Source organism: Nycticebus coucang, chromosome 19 (genome assembly GCF_027406575.1).
Source record: "Nycticebus coucang isolate mNycCou1 chromosome 19, mNycCou1.pri, whole genome shotgun sequence".
NCBI lineage: Eukaryota > Metazoa > Chordata > Mammalia > Primates > Lorisidae > Nycticebus > Nycticebus coucang.
This window is the reverse complement of record NC_069798.1, coordinates 71,568,026-71,594,436: the sequence shown is the minus strand read 5'-3', so window position 1 is coordinate 71,594,436 and position 26,411 is coordinate 71,568,026. Positions and strand designations below refer to the sequence as shown.

Sequence of the window (26,411 nt, the reverse complement as noted above, 5' to 3'; positions counted from 1 at the left end):
AAGATACACAAAAGACAAAACGATGGGAAAACATATACCATGCAAACTCTTATCCAAAAGAGCTACAGATATTAAAGTAGTAAAGGCCAAACTAGATGTCACAGCAAGGACTACCACCAGAAATAATGAACAAGGGTCAATTCAAGAAAAAACAGCAACTTTGAAGACGTATGCAGCTGGTAACGTGCTTCAATGTACATGAGGCAGGTACTGACACGACCATAGGAAAAACAGCCAAAAAAAGCACATGAGGTCCGAAAAATCTTCTTGAGAAATTAAGAGAACAAATGGTAGAAAAGAAGCAAAAACCTAAAACATGTGGACAGCCATTTCCATTCACTTCACCCCGTGGACATTCAGGGAACACCCCCTGATAGCAGAACACACATTTTCAGAAGCCCAGGACGACAGTGGCCTGGAAAGCCCACGGCCCAACTCACCATGCTCACAACAGGGGCAACACAGCAGCAAATGTTCTGTGACCATAACAGAAGAAAGCGGCAAATAAAGGACAACGCATTAAAAAATAAACAAATACACTGTACTTCTTAGACGGGAACAGGTGAAACTTACTAAATGTAGAATATAAATGTCTGAACACAATAACTAAGAAAATGGGGGGTGGAGACAAGATGGCTGATTGAAGCCAGCTTTCCACAGAGGTTCCTGTCCAGAAGGAGAGTTAAAGGACAGAAATTTATCAAGTAACCTGGTAGATTAGAGCTGCACCAAGAGAGAAGGTTGAAGAATGCCCATCAACCCTGCTGAGGCGAGCTGCGACCCCAAGGATACAAACAAAAGGTACAAAATCCATCACCAAGTGGACGGGAGTACCCCCACATGACAATGGCTCAGAGTACCCCACAAACAAACAAATGGTAGAAAAGAAGTAAAAAAGCAGAGTTCAAAAGTCCTCCCACTATACTCCACAAGAGAGACCCTCTAAAAACAGGACCTACTTCCCCTACTAGGGCGCTCTCCTGCCAGGCATAAAACTGTGTAAAACTGTATATATTCTCTACCTGCAATTCTGAACTCCCAGAACTCCCCTCCACACTCACTCTGAGGTCTGGAGGCCTGTCCCCCAGGACCCAGACTCTAGGGTGATTTCTCGAGAGGTGTGGACAGGGCCTGGACTGAAGCTGGTCAGTGCTGATTCTGCAGCACAGGAGTGAGGAGAGGATAGTCGGCTGAGAGGGAACCACACCAGAGCGGCAGTGCCCCGAGGCGCAGAGAAGCAGCCGTTTTGGGCAACAATAGGGCTCACCCCCGGATATTCCGAAGTCACACACCCTGTCTCTCTGGGCAACCAGAGGAAGCTGGGAATCTAATCAGGTGGCAACCACCGTGGAACAGATCTGAGATGGAAACGCAGGCCCGTTGAGTAAAGGGTTTGCCTGAGGTGCTACCAGCCTGGGCCAAGCGCAGGGATTAGAAAAAGCACACACATAGCCGGAAGATTCCCACGGCGGGGTTGACCCGGAGGACTGCTTTACTGAGCCTAAATGTACCCGGCCCCCAGCGGACCATCAGTTTAAACAAAGAAGGGCAGGCAGAGGCTGGAATTGACAGGTAACTGTGCTGCAAATACAAACTACAGCTGAGACCATACAGCAGCACAGACAGGGCCTGAGGCACAGGTTTTTGGAACTCAAAACAGCTTCTCTACTGCAGGGGAATTTAGCAGGTACAGAAACAAATGCCTGCAAAGTTGTTGTTCTGTTCTGTCAGTAACATCAATCAGGGGCGGGGCTGGAACCAAGTGAACAACCCGCAGCCTCCATCAAGCACCCGAGGTTGTCAGGCCTTCCCTCCCACTCCCGGATAGAGGCAGAGAGCAGTGGCCTGGCTGAGGAGATATACATTTCCTTTTGATTCAGGCAGGTGCAAACCCTTGGAGTATCTGCTCATTGGCGGCAACAGGGTAAAAGCCCTGTGGGGTTATCAGTGACTGGGTGTGACAGAGGTGCAAGGTGGGGAAGGAGGCATCAACCTTCCCAGACTAATCTATTTGCTGGGTGGGTCCTCCCGACTTTACAGAGCACCGGAGCAAGTCATATTTGAGTTGTCAACAGACCCCTGCGATCTAGTTGCCAGTGAACTTTTAAACTCTCCCACCTGAGACAGGTGCTGACTGAGACAATTGATTTGGACCTTTTGAACTGAGCCAATTGTCCGAGGACTATCCAAGTGGTGCCCTGGGTATATGGTTGTAGGAAGATTTGATTTTGCTTTCCCAATTGTTACCTGTGGGGGGTGTGTGTGTGACTTAACTGCTGGTATTTCTCCACAGCTGAGACTTCAACCCTGAGTAACTGTTTCATTAGGGTCAGACAGAGACCAGCTGAAAACAAGACAGAGCCCCTTAGCCACACCACACCAAACAGGTCTCCAGATTCTCAGGTCGTAGCACTGTACAGGTCCTTGACAAAGCTCCAGGGGAAAAGTCAACCAGGGTAAAATAATCATGGGGCAGAATCAGCGGAAAAACTCTGGTAACATGAATAACCAGAATAGATCAACCACTCCAAGGATAGATATGGCAAATGTAACTGAAGATCCCATTCATAAATAGCTGGCTGAGATGTCAGAAATCGAATTCAGAATTTGGATTACAAACAAGATTAATAGAATGGAGGAAAATTTGGAATTAGAAATTAGAGGAGAAATTCAAAAGTTGTCTCAAAAATTTAACGAATTTAAAGAGAAAATCATCAAAGATTTTGACACACTAAAGCAAGAATGTGCAGCCCTCAAAAGATCTGAAGAATACAGTAGAATCCCTCAGTAACAGAGTGGAGCAAGCAGAAGAAAGGATTTCTGATATTGAAGACAACGCTTTTGAACGTTCCCAGACTCTCAAAGACGAAGAGAAATGTAGAGCAAAAACGGATCATTCTCTCAGAGAGCTCTGGGATAATTCGAAGAAGGCTAATATCCGCTTCACTGGAATCCCTGAAAGTGGGATGAAGTGGCTTCACAAGGCACAGAGGCCCTTCCCCATGAAATTTTGAAAGAGAATTATCCAGACATGCGAAGAGATTCTGAAATTCAGATAGCAGACAGTATCAGAATCCCAGCAAGACTCAACCCAAATAAGACATCCCCCAGGCATATCATAATTAACTTCACTAAAGTAACTATGAAAAAGAAAATTCTGAAAGCAGCCAGATGTAAGAAATCCATTACCTACAAAGGAAAGAATATTAGAATGACTGCAGATCTCTCTGCTGAAACTTTTCAAGCCAGAAGAGAGTGGTCATCAACTTTTAATCTCCTAAAACAAAATAACTTTCAACTCCGGATCCTGTATCCAGCTAAACTAAGTTTCATTTATGATGGAGAAATGAAATACTTTAATGACATTCATATGTTGAAGAAATTTTCCATAACCAAACAAGCTCTTCAGGATATTCTCAGACCTATCCTCCATAAGGACCAGTCCAATCCTCTACCACAAAAGTAAACTCACTCAGAAACTTTTGATCAAATTCCAACTTCCACGGTGGTGAAAGGATTAAAAAGGTCCACTGGGGGCGGCGCCTGTGGCTCAGTGAGTAGGGTGCCGGCCCCATATGCCAAGGGTGGCGGGTTGGGACCCAGCCCTGGCCAAACTGCAACAGAAAAATAGCCGGACGTTGTGGCGCACGCCTGTAGTCCCAGCTGCTCATGAGGCTAAGGCAAGAGAATCGCGTAAGCCCAAGAGTTAGAGGTTGCTGTGAGCCATGTGACGCCACGGTACTCTACCCAAGGGCGGTACAGTGAGACTCTGTCTCTACAAAAAAAAAAAAAAAAAAAGGTCCACTGGACTTTCGAAAAACTCAATACGCAAAATTTTACCAGACTTATCAATATTCTCCATTAATGTGAATGGCTTAAACTGTCCTCTAAAGAGGCGTAGACTGGCTTAGTGGATACAAAATCTCAGGCCAGATATTTCCTGCATACAAGAATCAATCTTACCTTAAAAGATAAATATAGACTCAGGCTGAAAGGATGGTCGTCCATTTTTCAGGTAATCAGAAAAAAGCAGGTGTTGCAATTCTATTTGCAGATACAATAGGCTTTAAACCAACAAAAATGAGAAAGGATAAGAATGGCCACTTCATATTTGTTAAGGGTAATACTCAATATGATGAGATTTCAATTATTAATGTTTATGCACCCAACCAGAATGCGCCTCAATTTATAAGAGAAACTAACAGACATGAGCAACTTGATTTCCTCCAGTTCCATAGTAGTCGAAGATTTTAACACCCCTTTACCAGTGTTGGATAGATCCTCCAAAAAGAAACTAAGCAAAGAAATTTTAGATTTAGACATAACCATCCAACAATAGGATTTTGCAGACATCTACAGAACATTTCATCCCAACAAAACTGAATATATATACTTCTCATCAGCCCACGGAACATACTCCAAAATGAACACGTGAATTATCAGAACCTCTGGGATACCGCAAAGGCAGTCCTAAGAGGGAAATTTATAGCACTGCAAGCCTTCCCCAAGAGAACAGAAAGAGAGGAAGTTAACAACTTAATGGGACATCTCAAGAAACCGGAAAAGGAAGAACATTCCAACCCCAAACCCAGTAGAAGAAAAGAAATAACCAAAATTGGAGAATTAAATGAAATTGAAAACAAAAGAATTACACAACAGATCAATAAATCAAAAAGTTGTTTTGAAAAGGTCAATAAAATAAACCTTTGGCTAACATAATCAGGGAAAAAAGAGTAAAATCTCTAATTTCATCAATCAGAAATGACAAAGATGAAATAACAACAGACTCCCCAGAAATTCAAAAAATTATTAATGAATATTATAAGAAACTTTATTCTCAGAAATATGAAAATCTGAAGGAAACTGACCAATATTTGGAAGCATGTCACCTTCCAAGACTTAGCCAGAATCAAGTGGAAATGCTGAACAGGCCAATATCAAGTTCTGAAATAGCATCAACCATACAAAATCTACCTAAAAAGAAATACCCAGGACCAGATGGCTTCATGTCAGAATTCTACCAAACCTTAGAGGAACTAGTACCTATATTACTCAACCTGTTCCAAAATAGAGAAAAAGAAGGAAGACTACCCAACACATTCTGTGAAGCAAATATCACCATGATCCCCAAACCAGGAAAAGACCCAACAAAAAAAGAAAGTTATAGACCAATATCACTAATGAATATAGATGCAAAAATATTCAACAAGATCCTAACAAACAGAATCCAGCAACACTTCAAACAAATTATACATCATGACCAAGTCGGTTTTATCCCAGGGTCTCAAGGCTGGTTCAATATATGTAAATCAATAAATATAATTCAGCACATAAACAAATTAAAAAACAAAGACCATATGATTCTCTCAATTGATGCGGAAAAAGCTTTTGATAATATCCAGCATCCCTTCATGATCAGAACACTTAAGAAAATTGGTATAGAAGGGAATTTCTTAAACTGATAGAGGCCATCTACAGCAAACCCACAGCCAATATCATATTGAATGGAGTTAAACTGAAATCATTTCCACTCAGATCAGGAACCAGACAAGGCTGCCCATTGTCTCCACTGCTCTTTAACATTGTAATGGAAGTTTTAGCCATTGCGATTAGGGAAGAAAAGGCGATCAAAGGTATCCATATAGGGTCAGAGGAGATCAAACTTTTGCTCTTTGCAGATGATATGATTGTGTATCTGGAAAACATGAGGGATTCAACTACAAAACTCTAAGAAGTGATCAAGGAATACAGCAGCGTCTCAGGTTACAAAATCACATTCATAAATTGGTAGCCTTTATATATACCAACAATAGTCAAGCCGAAAAAACAGTCAAATACTCTATTCCATTCACAGTAGTGCCAAAGAAGATGAAATATTTGGGAGTTTATCTGCCAAAGGACCCAAAAGATCTCTATAAAGAGAATTATGCAACTCTAAGAAAAGAAATAGCTGAAAATGTTAACAAATGGAAAAACATGCCATGCTCATGGCTAGGAAGAATCAACATTGTTACAATGTCCATATTACCCAAAGCAATATACAATTTTAATGCAATCCTATTAAAGCTCCACTGTCATACTTTAAAGATCTCAAAAAAATAAAACTTTGTTTTATATGGAATCAGAAAAAACCTCGAATAGCCAAGACATTACTCAGAAATAAAAACAAAGCAGGAGGAATCAAGCTACCGGACCTCAGACTATACTATAAATCGATAATGATCAAAACAGCATGGTACTGGCACAAAAACAGAGAGGTAGATGTATGGAACAGAATAGAGAACCAAGAGATGAACCCAGCTACTTCCTGTTGGGTAAACTGGCTGGCAACCTGTAAAAGACAGAAACTGGTCCCACACCTTTCACCATTAACTAAGATGGACTCTCACTGGATTAAAGATTTAAACTTAAGACATGAAACTATAAAAATTCTAGAAGAGAGTGCAGGGAAAATTCTAGAAGTAATCGGTCTGGGCGAGTATTTTATGAGGAGGACCCCCGGGCAATTGAAGCAGCTTCAAAAATACACTACTGGGACCTGATGAAACTAAAAAGCTTCTGCACGGCCAAGAACACAGTAAGTAAAGCAAGCAGACAGCCCTCAGAATAGGAGAAAATATTTGCAGGTTATTTCTCCAACAAGGGTTTAATAGCCAGAATCCACAGAGAACTCAAACATATAAGCAAGAAAAGAACAAGTTATCCCATCGCAGGCTGGGCAAGGGACTTGAAGAGAAACTTCTCTGAAGAAGACAGGCACACGGCCTACAGACATATGAAAAAATGCTCATCATCCTTAATCATCAGAGAAATGCAAATCAAAACTACTTTGAGATATCATCTAACTACAGTAAGATTAGCCCATATCACAAAATCCCAAGACCAGAGATGTTGGCATGGATGTGGAGAAAAGGGAACACTTCTACACTGCTGGTGGGAATGCAAATTAATACATTCCTTTTGGAAAGATGTTTGGAAATCACTTAAGAGATCTAAAAATAGATCTGCCATTCAATCCTATAATTCCTCTACTGTGTATATACCCAGAAGACCAAAAATCACATCATAAGAAAGATATTTGTACCAGAATGTTTATTGCAGCCCAATTCATAATTGCTAAGTCATGGAAAAAGCCCAAGTGCCCATGGATCCACAAATGGATTAATAAATTGTGGAATATGTACACCATGGAATATTATGCAGCCTTAAAGAAAGATGGAGACTTTACCTCTTTCATGTTTACATGGATGGAGCTGGAACATATTCTTCTTAGTAAAGTATCTCAAGAATGGAAGAAAAAGTATCCAATGTACTCAGCCCTACTATGAAACTAATTTATGGCTTTCATATGAAAGCTATAACCCAGTTATAACTTAAGATTATGGGCAAGGGGGAGAGGGACAGGAGGAGAGGGAGGATGGGCAGAGGGAGGGTGATTGGTGGGATTACACCTGCGGTGCATCTTACAAGGGTACATGTGAAACTTAGTAAATGTAGAATATAAATGTCTTAACACAATAACTAAGAAAATGCCAGGAAGGCTAATGTTAACCAGTGTGATGAAAATGTGTCAAATGGTCTATAAAACCAGTGTATAGTGCCTCATGATCACATTAATGCACATAGCTATGGTTTAATAAAAAAAAATAAGAAAAAAATAACTAATGCCATGAAGGCTATGTTAACCAGTTCAATGAAAATATTTCAAACTGTATATAAAACCAGCACATTGTACCTCATGATTGCATTATGTACACAGCTATCATTTAATAAAAAAATAAACAAATATATTTCCAAATAATTAAAGGATAAAAGACCAAAAATTGGAATTAGAAAATATTTTTAACTAGAGTATAATGAAACTGCAGAACATCAAAGTCTATATGATACAGGTTAAATAACATGTAGAGATTTATGGCTCTGAAAGCTCATAAATAGGAAAGAATGAAGTATAAAATCAATGGTCTAATTTCTACTGTAAAAAATTAAAAGAGAAAATTAAACATAAACTAGGTAGGAAGAAGGCCACGCGGAGCAGAGGCAACACGGAAATGGACAGATACCAAGATACTCCATGGAACGGAAACAAAGCCTGTGAAATGATCAGTGAAACGGACCAGAGAGAAAATGTAAGTTACTAGTACTTGGAAAGAAAGACAGGATCTGACAACCATCAAAAAAAAACTATAATGGAATATTATACATTTTACACCATTTGTTCTGTCAACTTACATGAAATAGAAAAGACCTTTGAAAAACACAAATTTCCAATCAATAGGAATTAATTAGCTCTGTATTAGGAAATTCAATTCATAATTATTTTCCCAAGTCATGGAGCAGATTGTTAAGAGTGAATTTATTCAACACTTAAAAAAGCAGCAACGGGGCAGTGCCTGTGGCTCAAAGGAGTAGGATGCCGGCCCCATATGCTGGAGGTAGCGGGTTCAAACCCAGCCCTGGCCAAAAACTGCAAAAAATAAAAATAAAAAAAGCAGCAGCACTATTCTCACACCAATCTTAAGCAAACTATTTTTTAAAAATACAGGAGGGAAAAAGACTGCCGAATTTATTTTATATGACAGGATACTTATCAAACTAGAGACAATAAACAAATGCAATACAGATGAACATCCTTTGTGAACGCTGTCATAAAAAGCTCTTAACAAAGTAGGGTCCTCAGCATGCCCACATGGGCTCTAGCCCAGGACACAGAGTGGAGTGTCAAATAAGAAAACAGCACAGATAATTTATCATGTTAATCGATAAAAGAGAAAAGCCACAATCACTTCTATAGATACACAAAACGTTTTCAAAAATCCAATAACCATTCATGACAAAACCTCTCAGCAAACTAAGAATAGAAAGAACTTCCTGGGTCTGAGAGAGGGCATGTCTGTGGTGTCAACATCCACAGCTGTCCACACGCAAAGGCGCAGGGCTTCTCCCCCAAGACTGGAAACCAGACAAGGACGTAGGTCCCATGACTTCCATCCAGCACTGTGCTAGAGACCCCAACAGGGTCCCGTGCAAGTGAGAGAAGCGGAAGGCTGCACACACACCAGAGTTAACAGAGCTCAGGGGTCTTCCCTGCACACCAGAGTCAGGCAGACATAGCATAATCCCTAACTCTAGGGATTCTACATAAAAGCCACTGGAAACCCACGAACAGACATTCACCAAAGAGGACATACAGATGGCAAAAAAGCACAAGAAATAATGTTCAGCATCATCAGCCATTATAGAAATGCCACTCCCTTATCAGAATGACCAAATAAAAAATGATGACAAAACGGAACTTGGTGAGGATACGGAGAAACCAAACTCCTCATCCCTTGCTGGTGGGACTGCTCATGGAGCAGCCACTCTGGATGACAGCCTGGATCACCCTACGACCCAAGAGTCAGTGTGTGCACACCTACCCCACACGTCCAGGGTGACCCTGTGATGTCACAGCTGCCCAGGGTCCCCAGGACTGTGAAGGGCAAAGCCGGCTGGTCCGAGGGGAGGAGGCAGCACCAAGCTTCCTCCAGTGCACTCGTCAGCTGGTGGAACCTGCCTTCCTTCCTCCACAACCAACAAAACACCACGTGAGTGACACACAGTATCCCGCAGAATCCAAAGCACCACAGACCACTGACACACCATGAGGACTGGTCACTTTACTGGCCTGGGACAGAGAAACCCTGATCCCAACAGCAGCTTAGGAAATTTTCAAGACGAATCTATGACCTGACAACTAATAGAAACTACGTGACATACAGAGCTAAGACAGTAGAAGGAGAAATATTCCTACGTGTCTAAGAACGAGAAAATGAAAACCAAGATATGTCTTGCATGTATCTGGGTTTGTTATTAAAAAAATGAGGAAAACACCACACATACACACAAGCATATATGTAATTTTTAACTGGAAAGGAGAGGAGCAAACAACCAAATAAAAATATATAAATTTATAATAAGCATGTGAAGGAAAATTTCAATCCTATTAGTAATCCAAGAATTGCAAATTAAAACAATGAAGTGTCCACATTTTCTCTATCACATTCAGATTTTTTCTTTAATATTTATTTAAAATTTTTTAAAAATAATGTCTAGCAACCACACATTGCTAATTATAAAATGTTTGGCACATTTTTTCCCTATGATAATCTGGAAATACCAGAAGCTTAAACTTGTGATATCCTTCTACCGAACAGTTCTACTTGAAGACTCTATCAGAAACACAGATCCTCACTTCTCAGACACCGTCTCACGCTGCTTCCATACGTGTCCATGATGTGGGGGGAGCTGCATACTGGTCCTCCCAGCCCCCGTGAAGAAGGGGCAGAGGCAGATCAGTTACGAAGTGTTACTCGTCAGCAAGGGGTTAGAAAGCTGTGACCCGTGACTGCTCACAAGGTAAAAATGTATTTCTCATTTTTAAAGAGCTGCAAAAAAAAAAAGGAGGAAGAGGAGCAAGAGGACAGTGGACAGTGGCCATGGGCAGACACGGCGCATGGCGCACGTCACCACATGATGATGAACACATGGACCAAGAAGAAACAGTGAACCTCCCAGTGTCTACACAGCCAGGGGAAGATAAAAACATGAGCAGGGAGGACTCTCAACCAGGAAGAAACAGTGAACCTCCCGGTGTCTACACAGCCAGGGGAAGATAAAAACATGAGCAGGGATGACTCTCAACCTCAGGACCACCTAAAATAGAGGCAACACTAAAATACCTAAATAATCAGAGTATTTGTGAGTCTTACACATTTCAAACACATTTAGCTTCCACGGGTCCAGCACACACAAGAATGAGGTGGCTTCTGCCAGTCGTGATAATTAACCGTGAGCCATGTGCAGCGCGAGTGCCTACTCCTACCCTCACTCAGTCACTCCTCTTCACTCTGCACTGAGTGTTCTCACATTCAGAGCGACAGTACACACAAACTGACTTAAATAAATACCAGTGGCCACAACTGAGGTTTTCCCTAAAAAAAAAGGGTACGTACCAGGAGACTCTCGAAGTTTATGAGAGATCTATTTTAGAGATCCCGCAAAGTACAGAAGTCCACAATTCTCTCCTATTCCATCCCCATGTATTTTCCAGGTAGAAAGAAAAGCCTAGCAATGATGGAACAGGAAGTCTAGGAGCGCCTCTCCTCCTTCCCTCGTTTGAGAGACAGAGCAAAACTCCACTCCCTCCTAATCAGTAGGGTCTCTGTGTTCCAAAGGAAAAAGCCAAGTCCACAGGCTCACCTTGAAGACCAGCTAAACCATGACTGACATTCAGTTTCCCAAAACAGTATCAGAAAAACTATGGGGGGGCAAATCAGTCACTCAGAATGGGCTCGTCTACTCCCTGCGAAGTCCTGTGAGGGCCACACCAACAGGAAGGTTCAAACCACCTGAAACCAATCATGTGCTAACACACCACGGAAACCCTTCTGACAGGCTTCCCAGTGACCCTTCAGAGGAATGAAAAACTTGTAACCACACCCGTTGGTGTGCACCAGACATCACCCGCGATAGCCCGGTCGGGATGCTGCTCACCCCCAGAGTCGGCAGGCGCTGTGTGCAGCTCACGGCCACCTTCAGCTTCCAGTCGGTTTCACCATCTAGTTGATCCGTTCGAATAAAACATGAACCTTAGAAGGAGAGAAGAAAAATTCACCACTTTCAAATTGTGTTACTCCTGACCTGCAGCATCGCCAAAGCACCATTCTGGGCACAGTGGGACACAGACGATACAGCTACATATTCTCGAGAACAACATCCTTAAAGCCTTTATTTTAGATGACATAACCTGATTCACAGAATAACTCTCCTCAAAAGATACAGGTTGTTAAATTTTTTTAATCAATCACTTATTTCCTATTTGGTTTTCTTACCTATTCAGATTAAACCTTAATTAGTCTCTTTGGAAAGACTATCAGTCATTTCTACCTTTAATCCATGTTTTAATAATGACAAAATAATAAGCAGACACACAATACACTCCAGACTGTGCAATGTTAACTTGATAATAAAATATCAGATTTACCACCATAAAACATGTTCAATAATAAAAGCAAAGCTAAAATGCTAAAATCCAGAAAAGGGCTATTACATACTTACAAATTTATCAAATTTTAAATATAGAAAAATATTAAATCACAAAACTCCATTTACTGTTTGACCACGCTATCATCCTACTCCTCAGGAAGGGACATGTACACAGGGCTATCCATTACAGCATGGTTTGTAACTCTAAAATTTACTGTAAAACAAAATGGAACCCAAAATTAGAGAACTAGTGGAATCAAACAAAGCACATGCAGCAGTTAAAAAGAAGGGAAAAAAAGAAAGGCAGGAGAAGTTCAATATACTACTGCAGAGAGATTTCTAGGACAGACAGTGGTAAGTGGGGACAGCCAGGCGCAGAGCGCTGTGCCCACAGGGCAGCATGTGGCAGTGAAGCACAAAGGAGGGGAGAGAGAATCCGTGTGTGTGGTGTGTGAACGTGCAGGTACATTACATGCTCGTGTGTGGTGTGTGAACGTGCAGGTACATTCCATGCTTGTGTGTGGTGTGTGAACGTGCAGGTACATTCCATGCGCATGTGTGTGTGTGGACGTGGAGCTGGGTGCACATGTGTATCTCTGTATTTGTGTACAGCTGGTGTGTGTGTATGTACGTTTCTGTGTATCTGCGTGTGCCAGTATCTTTACACGCATATCTGTGTGCAGTTGTGTACTTATCTGTGTACATCTGTCTTGTGTGCATACCTGTGCATCTGTATGTGTGAACACATATCCCTGGGTGTCTATGAGAGCGTCTGTCTACCTGTGTGTGCGGATGACACCTAGAGATGGAGGGAGGGGGCAGGAGGAAGCACACTGTGGTGGTAACTCCCCTCAGTTTTCATCTTGTCTCCCTGGCCACCCATAAACACCAACAAGCACAGTCCCAAGCAATGTCCACACTCTCTAGCCAAAGAAAACTTTGTAAGAAAGAAAACTTCCAGGGGCTGGGTATGGTGGCTCACTCCAGCAATCCTATCACTCTGGGAGGCTGAGGCAGGTAGACTATCTCACAGGTTTGAGACCAGCCTGAACCAGAGAGAGACCTCACCTCTAACAATAGCCAGGCATTGTGGCGGGCGCCTGTAGTCCCAGCTACTTAAGAGGCTGAGGCAAGAGAATCACTTGAGCCCAAGAGTTGGAGGTTGCTGTGAGCTGTGACGTGATAGCACGCTACAGAGGGTGACCAAGTGAGACTCTGTCTCAAGAAAAAAAAAAAGGAAGGAAGAAAACTTCTAGATAACACCCATTCCACTTCATCAGAACACCACAGTATAATGCTTGCAACATTCTAACTATAAACATTTGTGACCAACTCCCTTCCCCTCCATAGGCACAGTGAAGAGCCACACAAGCGCGCACGTGCGCACCCCCCCCCCCCATGAGTGTGCCTCCACCTCTGCCCGGTGGAGCTACAGAGGTCATAAAAGACCTGAAATTTCTAACCCCTTTGGCAAAACCCCGGCAGTGTCCCTTCCCTGGTGCCCCAGTGGCACAGTATACATGGAGGCCTACTAAAATGTAAGATTCTTTTAAGATCCAGATTCTTGTAACATTCAAAATGTCCAGATTTTTAAAAATCACTCATCATAAAAAAAAAAAACAAGGAAAATCTCAAACTGAATAGGAAAAGACTACCACTGATCCCAACATTAAAAGAACCCATATGTTAAAATCATCTGACAAAAGCAGCCATAATGAAAATATTTCAATTCAGTAATCGCATATAAACACACTGGAATCAAATGTTAAAAAAAAAAAAAAAAAAACTCATCAAGGAATAACAACTAACAACAACAACAAAAACTCAATGGATAGGACCAATATCAGAATGGGAAGGGGAGAAACCCTTCCAGTGAACTTGAGACAGAGCAAAAGCAACGACCCAATATAAACAATGGAGAGAAAATCACCAACCAGGACCAACAAGAGCATCAAGAGCCCAGGGGACAACAGAAAGAGACTAACACCCGTGTCAGCAGAGATCTGGGAATAAAACACAGAGGGAACAGCTAAGAAAATGCTGGCAGATGAGATGGCAGAACGTTTCCCAAATTTGGCAAAAGACACAAACCTGCAAGTTCAAAAAGCTGAGAGACCTCCACACTGGATAAGCCAAAAGAAGCCCACACAAAGAAAGGACATCAATGTCAAACTGAAAACTGGAAACAGATAACAACAACAAAAAATCTTGACACCAGAATAAGAAATAATACTTCGCCCACCAGCAAAAAACCATTGGCAGGGCAGGGCCTTTCTCACCAGAGAATACGGAGGCCAGAGAAAACGGCACAGCACTCCTCACCTTCTCAAAGAGAAGAGCGGCCAGCCAAGGACTCCATATCCAGCGAGAATATCACTCAGGGACGAGAAGAACATAAAGACACCCTCAAAGGTCGTGTCTCTGTACACACATCTGTGTGTGTGCACACATATCCCTGGTGTCTATGTGAGCATCTGAGACTGACTGAGCATAGACCAAGAGAATCTGTTCCTAGAAGACCTGCCCCAGAAGAACAGCTAGAGGAACACCTCCAACTAGAAAGAAAATGAGAGAAGAAATGACCTTGAAGCATCAGGAAGAACAAATAGACAAAAAGAAAAAAATATATAATACATTTTCCTTCTTCTCTTGAGTTTTCTAAATTGTGTTTGACAGATGAAACAGAAATTACAACATTGATGTAGTTATCAATTTATGTAGAGGAAATATTTAAGACGACTATATTATAAATGGGGAAGGGAAAAAGCACATAAACAGAGGAGCGATTTGAACATTTCATTCAGAATGTCAACATCGGTATACTATGGTGATATATATATATACATATATGTACATAGAATTATTTACACTCTCCAGCCCTCAGGCTCCTATGAAAAAAACAGATGACTATTTCTCAAATGCTGAATTTTGCTTGAGACATACCTTCTAATGCAATCTACACAATCCTTTCAACTAATTACCCAAGACTATTTCTATATTTGGAATAATGTTTTTAACCATATGTAAATATATTTGAGGACATTCATATAATAGCATATTGATAAATCGTTAAGGAGAACATTAGTATAATAGCATCTCCCAAATTCAAATATTTTGTTATTCAAACCTTTAGCTACAATAACCAAGAGAAAAAAAAGAAAAGAGCCAAAGTAGTAATATAGAATCAGGAAAAAAGGAGACATCACCACCGACACAGCAGAAATCACAAGGATTATGAGGGAACAAAGACTACCTGCTTGCCTACACAGCTAGACAAGAGAAAAATAAACAAGTTCCTAGAAAGACACAAACTATCGAAACTGACTCAGGAAGAAACTGAAAAGATGACGACTTCTAACAAGTAAAAAAGCTGCTGAATTAGTGATGTAAAAAATAAAAATCTAGGCTTGGCACCCATAGCACAGTGGTTACAGTGCCAGTCACATACACCAAAGTTGGTGAGTTCGAACCCGGCCCGGGCCAGCTAACCAACAATGACAACTGCAACAAAAAGTAGCCAGGCATTGTGGCGGGCGCCTGTAGTTCCAGCTACTTGGGAGGCTGAGGTAAGAGAATTGCTTAAGCCCAAGAGTTGGAGGTTGCTGTGAGCTGTGATGTCATAGCACTCTACCAAGGGCAACATAGTGGGACTCTATCTCCAAAAAAAATAAAAATAAAAATAAAAATCTACCTCGAAGTAAAGTCCAGGCCCACATAGCTTCATGGGTAAATTCTAGCAAACATTTAAAGAACTAATAATTCTTTAGCAACTCTTCTAAAAAATAGGGAGGGAAGACGTCCCTACTCATTCCACTAAGGCTAGAATTGCCCTGATAGCAAAACAAAAATAACATGAGAAAAAACAAAAGCAGAGAACCATAAACCAATATATCCTGTATGAATGCAGATGCAAAACTCCTAACAGGACACCAACAACGGATCCCCAGCAGCACGTGGAGGAGCTTCTCCTGTGGGCGGCATCTGCAGCTAAGATCCATAGGGATGGGAATCTGCAGGGTCCCACAGCCCACCACGGCCCCGGCTCTGGGACACTCGCCACATGGAATATGCCCAGGGCACACACAGCAAACCTGAGGACAGCCAGCACACTGAACAGTCTTCCCGCACTGCTGTGAAAAAGCCACACACACCAGTGCTGGCAAGTGACAGTGTCACAAGGTGAATGTAGACACACTAAAAGCAGAGGCCATCACCTGCACAGACAGCTGGTAAGCAGTGTCCAAAACAGAGTGGTTCCTGGGGAAGACAAGCCTTCACAGCACAAGCCGACCTGTCTCACACTCGGGAGCCAGGAGGGCTGCGGCACAGATCCCACCAGCAGCACAAGGAGCAGGGCGGCTCCTGCAAGGAGGGTCCAGGGCTGCACGTGGCCCCACTCAACTGGACAGGAAAGGGGATCTGGCTGTGCCTCCAAGAGGGAAGGGAAATGGGCTGGAGGAGCAGCAGCCAGTCTCTGCCAAGGCTGGGAGGGGAAACTCACATCACACACTATGCGGAGAGTCAGAGCGCAGAGACTCAGTGCGCGGAGAGTCAGAGTGCGGAGAGTCAGAGCGTGGAGAGTCAGTGTGTGCAGAGTCAGAGTGCGGAGAGTCAGTGCGCGGAGAGTCAGAGTGCGGAGAGTCAGACCGTGGAGAGTCAGTGTGTGCAGAGTCAGAGTGCGGAGAGTCAGTGCGCGGAGAGTCAGAGCGTGGAGAGTCAGTGCGCGGAGAGTCAGTGCGTGGAGAGTCAGTGCGTGGAGAGTCAGAGTGCGGAGAGTCAGTGCGTGGAGAGTCAGTGTGGAGAGTCAGTGCGCGGAGAGTCAGTGCGCGGAAAGTCAGTGTGTGCAGAGTCAGTGTGCGGAGATTTAATGCGCGGAGAGTCAGTGCGTGGAGAGTCAGTGCGCGCAGAGTCAGTGCGTGCAGAGTCAGAGTGCGGAGAGTCAGTGTGCGGAGAGTCAGTGCGCGGAGAGTCAGTGTGTGCAGAGTCAGTGTGCGGAGATTTAATGCGCGGAGAGTCAGTGCGCGGAGAGTCAGAGTGCGGAGAGTCAGTGTGTGCAGAGTCAGTGTGCGGAGAGTCAGTGCGCGGAGAGTCAGTGTGCCAATGCACGGGGTCACTGCACTACTGGGTGCAGGTGCATTCTTCTGCTACTGGCAGAATTTATCTTACAAAGATAAAAAGTTAATAATCATAACTATTTGGGGTAAAAGAGAAAACATTTTTCTTCTTACTCATGACTTAAAATGTCCTTTTAAAAAATGCTTCAGTGCTATCATTGAAGAAAAATTAAATCAACAACTTTAGGAAACCTAACTTAGTCCTTTCTAGGCTTTTCACATTAGAAATAATAATATATATGCTAAGTTTCCAATAAAAAATAATAACATGCTTCGCTTTCTATAAAAATACGGTTCACGTATTCAACAAAGTCAGAAATGCAGGGGAGAAGGAATGGTGGATAGGGCTGGACACACCCCCTCCTCTCAGGGACCAGGAACACACGTGCCCATGCCAGCAGGCCACAGGCCTAGAGACCGCCCACGCCACAAGAGTGGGGCTCCTGATTTCTGGCATTTTTTCTACTTAACAGCAGGAGGCTCCCCTCCCACACCTCTCTGCCACCTTCTCCCTTTGCTGTTAATTCTCCAAGGCACAATGGTGGGTCCCCACCCCAGTCCTAGCGTACCTCCCACTGTCACAAACCCACAGTCACCACTGTGTGCACCTCCACCAGCTCCCAGAAGGTTGTTTCCTTCAGTACCGTAAGCAATAATTAGTGCTGTGTACATAGTAAATGTTAAACAATTACTTGCTGAACTGAAAAACAAGAACAGCAAATTTTAAGAAACACATTTGATTAATTAGATCTCAATATTAATTTGAATAAAAGTATCTATTGGATACAGAAGTTCAGAAAGGATGAATTTTTAAGCAAATATACAATAAATATCTTTTTAAATGTTAAAAATTACATGTGGTTTAGAAATGAGTGAATTTAATATACTATCAAAGAGAAATTTACAAGCATAAATTTTACTTTTGCCTTTTAAAATAAAAATTAAGCTGCCAAAATACTAAATCAATGTAAAAAAATAAAAAATAAAAATACCTGCTTTTTCTGAAGTCCTAAGAAACACCATGTCTGACGGAATTCTTTGATTCTGCAAAGAGTAATATAAAATATTAATTATATCTATGCAGACTTGTAAGTTAACACCATTCCACTCCAAAGTAGAAAAAGCCAGTAAAACTAAAATAATGTCATAATTAAAATTTTTCTTAAATACTTATAAATTATATATCAAAAATTAATATTTTAATCCATATTTTACTTGAACCTCTAAACGTTTTTTCCTACTAGTGAGCCAAGTAAACATTTAATGATGACTTAGAAAAGACTTCAGTCTGGAAAATGTTAACGGTTGCCTGCCCGTAGCCCTGCTGTCCTCCACTCACACGGCTCAGTGGCTGTCACCTCACAAACCTGTGTCCTCCCCGTTGGACTAGACAGCCCTGGAAAGTGAGGAACGTGTCTTCCAATGCCCGGCACAAAGCCCAACACACCCTGAGTCAGACACCACCTGGCAAAGCTGAGCCGGCAAACAGACACGCGACTGAGCAGACAAGCAGACAGGAAGCCACCCCTGTGAGGAGGAGGAGATCCCCAGTCACCATCCTACACTTCATCACTGTCACTAATGAGCCTACCAACTGACAAAGCTGCATCTACCTAAAAAAAAAAAACAACTGCCATTGTAATAAGAATTTATTACATAATTTCATGAATTACATGTGGTTTTTGAGACTTAAAAAATGATTAAAAAATGGATGAGTAATAGAAACAAAAGTAAGTTATACAGGCTGAACAAAAGCTACATTGTTGGGCAGAGCTGTTTTTTCACCACTAAAAAAGGGGAGACCAGCTAAGACCCCCACCTTGTTTGGCACCAGGGACTGGTTTTGAGGAAGACGATTTCGCCACAGACTGGGACAGGGTGTGTGTGTGTGTGTGTGTGTTCTGATGTTCTCCAGATGACTCAGGCACATCACCTTTGTCATACACTCTATTTCTATCATTATTATGTTGTAACATATAATGAAATAATTGCAGAATCAGTAGGAGCCCTGAGCTTGTTTTCCTACAACTGGAAGGTCCCTTCTGGGGGTGATGGGAGACAGTGAGGCCTGAAGCATGTTGCTTCTGTCCAGTCTACTCTGTAATCTCAATGTAGCTATTGTCACTTCAGAAAACCCTACTTCACAGGCAGGACGTTGGAAATGGAAGAGTCTTGTTGGTGCTTTTGTGGCAATCTCAGGATCCACCTTAACTGTAACCCAGAACATAGGGAGATGTGAAGTCGCCTCAAATGTGCTTTTAAGGTCATGTCATTTGCAATCTAGCATTATAGTCTGTCCACCTGGCCTATTCAATGTGGTAGCAAATCACAGATCCATCCCTTCCCTGTTCGGGGGTCTTCTGTGGTTGGGCGGGTGATGCTCCGACTCTGTTTACAACTGTGTCAGGTGACCATGCACCAGCTGAAAAGAAGAAGGCCCTGGCTCACTCTCTGCCAAAATCTCTGCTGACATCTGAAACATGTCAAAAATCCCCATGTTCGGGTGGCACCTGTGGCTCAAAGGGGTAGGGTGCCAGCCCCATATGCTGGAAGTGGCGGGTTCAAACCCAGCCCTGGCCAACAACAACAAAAAAAAAACTGCAAAAAAAAAAAAAAAAAAAAAATTCCCCATGTTCGGCTCAGCAGTGAGGGTGCCAGCCACATACACCAGAGCTGGTAGGTTCGAATCCAGCCCAGGCCTGCCAAACGACGAAAACTACAACCAAAAATAGCCGGGTGTTGTGGTGGGCAACTATAGTCCCAGCTATTTGGAGGCTGAGGCAAGAGAATGGCTTAAGCCCAAGAGTTTGAGGTTGCTGTGAGCTATGATGCCACAGCACTCTACCGGGAGCAACATAGTGAGACTCCATCTCCAAAAAAAAAAATCCCCATGTTCACTCTTTGCCCCATCATTCCAGTTTGGCTGTCAATGCAGCCACTTTATCTATCGACTTGAACACAGTTGTCATCCTCCCCTGAAGTGAGAGGCCAAGTTTGCTGTGCAGGATGAACATATCACACAAGAAAGCAAGTTTGCCACTCATTCTGGGCCAGGGCCGTGTGTTACCAGTGGTGGCTTTTTCTGGAAGACGTCCCTGGAGCAGCTCTCATTGGTCAAACGCACTAGCAGTGATCTCCCTCTAGACAGTGGCCTGTCCATCTCCTCAGAGAGCTGCACCAACAGATGTGAGTGAGGGCAAGACCTTTAACGTGGGTGACAATTTTCATCATGCCCTGTGAAACATGTTTAGTTCAGGTAGCATTTTTCGGTGAGCCAGCATCTCTCTGTGGATGACGCTATACGCAAACTCACATTCAGAGGCAGCTCTTTGACCCCAGAAGTAAACCAGACAGCTGTCCAGTCCTGGCAGCCACTCCATGCCTGCATCTATCGCCACAAATAACAACTCAGTTTTGCTGACATGAAATATTCGAAGCTCTGAGTAGCTTTGCAGCTGTGGTGCTGGTCGGCCACCGTCAGCATGGGCAGACTCACCGCCCTAACAGCCATGGTGTCCTCTGGGGTTTCATCAGGGCATCCAGGCAGGGCACCAGCTGTAAGAACCACATGCACTGCTCTGGAACTACAGCCTCTCCTCAAGGTCACATCCTCAGCAGCAGGCAGGATCAACCCACCACCAGGAGGAGTGGGCTCCTGAGCTTCAGGCGCGTGGTCCACCAGGAGTGCCGCCTCGGAGCAGACACAAGTGACGGAGCGCTGGCTTCAGTGACTGCTTCTGTTCTAAGCTCCAGAGGCTCGTCTTTTAATGCTCGGTCCCCACATAGTGGAGCAGGTGTGAAGTCTCATGGCTTTGTTGGACACTAGTTGCCACATAATATACATAGGGGGCTTGGAAAACATGAATCACCTGTTGCAATGAACCTGTAATTTCAGTAATTTAGGACTCTTGGTACTTTTCTTTAAATGCAGCCTTCATTCTGCTGGCAGTGCGGAGTCTTCTGCTGACTCACCCTTGGGTTTTTTTCTCCTTTTCAAGGAGGTTCTCCTACGCATTTTTGTTAGGATTAGCTGTGGACTCACGAAAACTGTGACTGAGATAAGTGCACAGTGTGGGAATGTGGCGTATATGGAGGTGGTAGGTAAGATATAGGTGGACCACACTCGGACTACCAGAAGTGTAACCGTCTGCCTCATAGCCACCAGATGCGGCTGCAGCTGAAGCACACAGCTTACCTGCCACCGTCCAGCTCAACTATCACTGGCCACTCACCGCTAGGGTTCTGATCTGAATTTGTAAGCACTGGACCTACTGGCCTCTGTGCAGTCAGACCTCTACTAATGACGATTTGTATTTGCAATTGCTCCCCAGGGCTGGTACCACTGCCACAGCCCCACCTTGTACCATCAGGCATCAGTTTCCTGTGAACATTCTCCTGATTTTTCTTGCACAAGAGAGCACAACAGAGACCCCTGATACACTCAGCTACAGCAGGGTCCCTGCTCCCAGAGAGTCCAGTGCTGAGGTGAGGGAACCGGCACTCAGACGATGAAACGGGGGCTGGGAACAGAGACAAGGCTTCCCACATGCTCACCTGCCGCGCAGCCTGACTCCTAACAGGCCACGAACTGGTACCAGTCTGCAGCACAGGGGATGGGGACCGCAGACCTAAGGGCCCTAGCGAGTCCAAGGAAGAAATCATAACAAACATGGGAAAATAAGTGGAGCAGCAAAAATCAGGAGAATGTTTAGAGGAAAACACACATAATCAAATGCATACAACAGAAAAGATGTCACACTAAAAGTAAAGAATCACCTCGCAGGGACATCTGGAAGAGCTGTACCACCCGGACCTCCGTAAGAGCTGCGCCACCCAGACCTCCGAAAGAACTGCGCTGCAACCGCGATGGGCGCCTGCCTGGACCTCAGTAACAGCACAGCCGTGACCCCTGACTAGTGACCCGCGCCTGCCGGGCCTCCCCACGCCCTGACCAGGAACTGCGGGAGCTGCGTAACCCAGTATCCTCCCTGCCTCCACACCGACCCGCTCGTCTGGTAAGGGACTCTGGTAGCCACATGCCCTCCGGAGCCCTCCCTGCCTCTGCGAGGAGCCCTTCTCCTGGCCAGAGACTACTGAAGCCTTGGGCTCTCTGTGCCAAAGTCACTGGGCACCAGGGATTCCCAAAACCGTGTGCACCAGCCCCCGCCCTGTTGCTAGATCCGGATGTGTCACACTCGGAAGCTACTTCCACAACCAGAACTCTCTGGCTGCGGCTGCCCCAGAGGAGCTACACAGGGTCACTCCCTACAAAGATCCAGCAACAATAGAGCAATCCCACTGGGGTCTAATCTTGGAGAGACACCTCTCCAACTCTGAGGAAGGCCAGAGACAACGGTGAAAAACAATCATGAGGCGAAATCAACAGAAAAACTCTTGGCAATATGAGTAATCAGAGTAGATCAACTCCCCCAAGGATCAATGGGGCAGAAACAGCACAAGACCCCATGCATAAACAAATAGCTGAGATGTCAGAAATCAAATTCAGAATCTGGATAGCAAATAAGATCAAATAAGGATTCCAAGCAGTAACACAAAAGATATCTCAAGAATTCAACAAATTCAAAGACCAAATGACCAAAGATTTTGACACATTTAGACAAGAAGTTGCACCCTCAAAGATCTGAAAAACACAGTAGAATCCCTCAGTAACACAATGGAGCAAGCAGAAGAAAGGATTTCTGACATTGAAGACAAAGCTTTCAAACGCTCCCAAACTCTCAGAGAGGAAGAGAAATGGAGGGCAAAACAGATAACTCTGTCAGAGAGCTCTGGGATAATTCGAAGAAAACCAAAATTCGTCCTATAGGGATTCCCCAAAGCAACAAAATGGCTTCACAAGGCACAGAGTCTCTTCTCCATGAGATTATGAAGGAGAACTTTCCAGACATGCCAAGTGATTCTGAATTTCAGATAGCAGACAGTTTCAGAACTCCACACGACTCAACCCAAATAAGACATCCCCCAGACACATCATAATCAATTTCACTAAAGTTAATATGAAGGAGAAAATTCGGAAAGCAGCCAGACGAAAGAATACCATCACCTATAAGGGCAAGAATATTAGAATAACTGCAGATTTCTCTGCTGAAACCTTTCAAGCTAGAAGAGGACGGTCATCGACTTTTAATCTCCTAAAACAAAGTAACTTTCAACCCAGGATCCAGTACCCAGCTAAACTGAGTTTCATTTATGATGGAGAAATTAAATACTTTAATGACATTCACATGTTGAAGAAATTTGCCATAACCAAACCAGCTCGCCAGGATATTCTCAGACCTATCCTCCATAAAGACCAGCATAATCCTCTACCACAAAAGTAAAATCACCCCGAAAATTTTGGTCAAATTCCAACACAGTCACAAAAGGATTAAAAATATCCACCGGACACTTGAAAGGCTTATCAATATTCTCAATTAATGTGAATAGTTTAAACTGTCCTCTAAAGAGGCACAGGTTGGCTGACTGGATACAAAAACTCAAGCCAGATATCTGCTGCATACAAGAATCGCATCTTACATTAAAAGACAAATATAGACTCAAGGTGAAGGGATGGTCATCTATACTCCAGGCAAATGGAAAGCAGAAAAAAACAGGCATTGCAGACGCAATAGGCTTTAAACCAACCAAAATAAGGAAGGATAAAAATGGACACTTCATATTTGTTAAAGGTAATACTCAATATGATGAGATTTCAATTATTAATATTTATGTACCCAACCAGAATGCACCTCAAATTATAAGAGAAACTCTAACAGACATGAGCAACTTGATTTCCTCCAGTTCCATAGTAGTTGGAGATTTTAACACCCCTTTAGCAGTCCTGGATAGATCCTCCAAAAAGAAGCTAAGCAAAGAAATTTTAGATTTAAACTTAACCATTCAACATCTGGACGTAACAGACATCTACAGAACATTTCATCCCAACAAAACTGAATAGACATTCTTCTCATCAGCCCACAGAACATACTCAAAATCGACCACATCCTAGGCCACAAATCAAACCTCAGGAAATTTAAAAATAGAAATTATTCCTTGCACCTTCTCAGACCATCATGGAATAAAAGTTGAACTCAATAACAATAGGAACCTGCATACCCATACAAAAACATGGAAGCTAAACAACCTTATGCTGAAGGATAGATGGGTTATAGATGAGATTAAGAAGAAAATCATCAAATTTTTGGAACAAAACAACAATCAAGACACGAATTACCAGAACCTCTGGGATACTGCAAAGGCAGTCCTAAGAGGGAAATGTATAGCACTGCAAGCCTTCCTCAAGAAAACAGAAAGAGAGGAAGTTAATAACTTAATGGGACATCGCAAGCAACTGGAGAAGGAAGAACATTCCAACCCCAAACCCAGCAGAAGAAAAGAAATAACCAAAATCAGAGCAGAATTCAATGAAATTAAAAACAAAAGAATTATACAACAGATCAATAAATCCAAAAGTTGGTTTTTTGAAAAGATCAATAAAATAGATGAACCTTTGGCCAACCTAACCAGGAAAAAAAAGAGTAAAATCTCTAATTTCATCCATCAGAAATGGTAATGATGAAATAACAAAAGACCCCTCAGAAATTCAAAAAATCCTGAATGAATACTACAAAAAATGTTACTCTCAGAAATATGAAAATCTGAAAGAATCGACCAACGCCTAGAAGTACACCACCTACCAAGACTTAGCCAGAACAAAGTGGAAATGATGAACAGGCCTATATCAAGTTCTGAAATAATGTCAACTATACACAATCTCCCTAAAAAGAAAAGCCCAGGACCAGATGGCTTTACATCAGAATTCTACCAAACCTTTAAAGAAGAACTAGTACCTGTATTACTAAACCTCTTCCAAAATATAGAAAAAGAAGGAATGCTACCCAACACATTCTACAAAGCAAACATCACCTTGATCCCCAAACATCACCTTGATCCCCAAACCAGCTTTTCTTGTTGGAAAGACCCAACTTTAAGAAAAGAAATAGCTAAAGATGTTAACAGATGGAAAAACATACCATGCTCATGGCTGGGAAGAATCAACATTGTTAAAATGTCCATACTACCCAAAGCAATATATAATTTTAATGCAATTACTATTAATTTGCTTTTCTTGTTGGAAAGACCCAACAAGAAAAGCAAATTAATAGACCAATATCACTAACGAATATTGATGCAAAAATACTCAATAAGATACTCACAAACAGAATCCAACAACATATCAAAAAATTATACACCACGACCAAGTGGGATTTATCCCAGGGTCTCAAGGCTAGTTCAATATCCATAAATCTATAAATTTAATTTAGCACACAAACAAACTAAAAAATAAAAACCATATGATTCTCTCAATTGATGCACAAAAAGCTTTTGATAATATCCAGCACCCCTTCATGATCAGAACACTTAAGAAAATTGGTATAGAAGGGACATTTCTTAAACTCATAGAGGCCACCTACAGCAAACCCACAACCAATATCGTACTGAATAGAGTTAAATTGAAATCATTTCCACTTAGATCAGAAACCAGGCAAGGTTGCCCATTGTCTCCATTGCTCTTTAACATTGTAATGGAAGTTTTAGCCATTGCAATTAGGGAAGAAAAAGCGATCAAGGGTATCCACATAGGGTCAGAAGAGACCAAACTTTCACTCTTCACAGATGATATGATCGTATATCTGGAAAACATTAGGGATTCTACTACAAAACTTTTAGAAGTGATCAAGGAATACAGTAATGTCTCAGGCTACAAAATCAACACCCATAAATCTGTAGCCTTTATATATACCAACAATAACCAAGCTGAAAAAAGTCAAGGACTCTATTCCTTTCACAGTAGTGCCAAAGAAGATGAAATATTTGGGAGTATGCCTAACAAAGGATGTGAAAGATCTCTACAAAGAGAACTATGAAACTTTAAGAAAAGAAATAGCTAAAGATGTTAACAGATGGAAAAACATACCATGCTCATGGCTGGGAAGAATCAACATTGTTAAAATGTCCATACTACCCAAAGCAATATATAATTTTAATGCAATTACTATTAAAGCTCCATTGTCATATTTTAAAGATCTTGAAAAAATAATACTTCGTTTTATATGGAATCAGAAAATACCTCGAATAGCCAAAACATTACTCAGCAATAAAAACAAAGCAGGAGGAATCATGCTACCAGACCTGAGGCTGTACTGTAAATCGAGAGTGATCAAAACAGCATGGTACTGGCACAAAAACAGAGAAGTAGATGTCTAGAAC

The 26,411-nt window shown here is 42.5% G+C and overlaps 1 protein-coding gene across 7 annotated transcripts in view; it reads right to left on the bottom strand.

The window, feature by feature from the left end:
• Positions 1 to 26,411, bottom strand: part of ATP9B (ATPase phospholipid transporting 9B (putative)) — a 267,517-nt gene that overhangs the window by 173,064 nt on the left and 68,042 nt on the right. For 6 of the 7 annotated variants that reach the window (XM_053571330.1, XM_053571333.1, XM_053571334.1 and 3 more), the window contains 2 exons: positions 18,134 to 18,185; positions 11,536 to 11,630 (listed from right to left, as the gene is read on the bottom strand). In XM_053571330.1, coding sequence (XP_053427305.1) covers positions 11,536 to 11,630; positions 18,134 to 18,185 — 147 coding nt within the window. Of the gene's footprint in view, positions 1 to 11,535; positions 11,631 to 17,710; positions 17,842 to 18,133; positions 18,186 to 26,411 lie in introns of those variants that run through there. The other variant, XM_053571335.1, reaches the window with a different exon arrangement.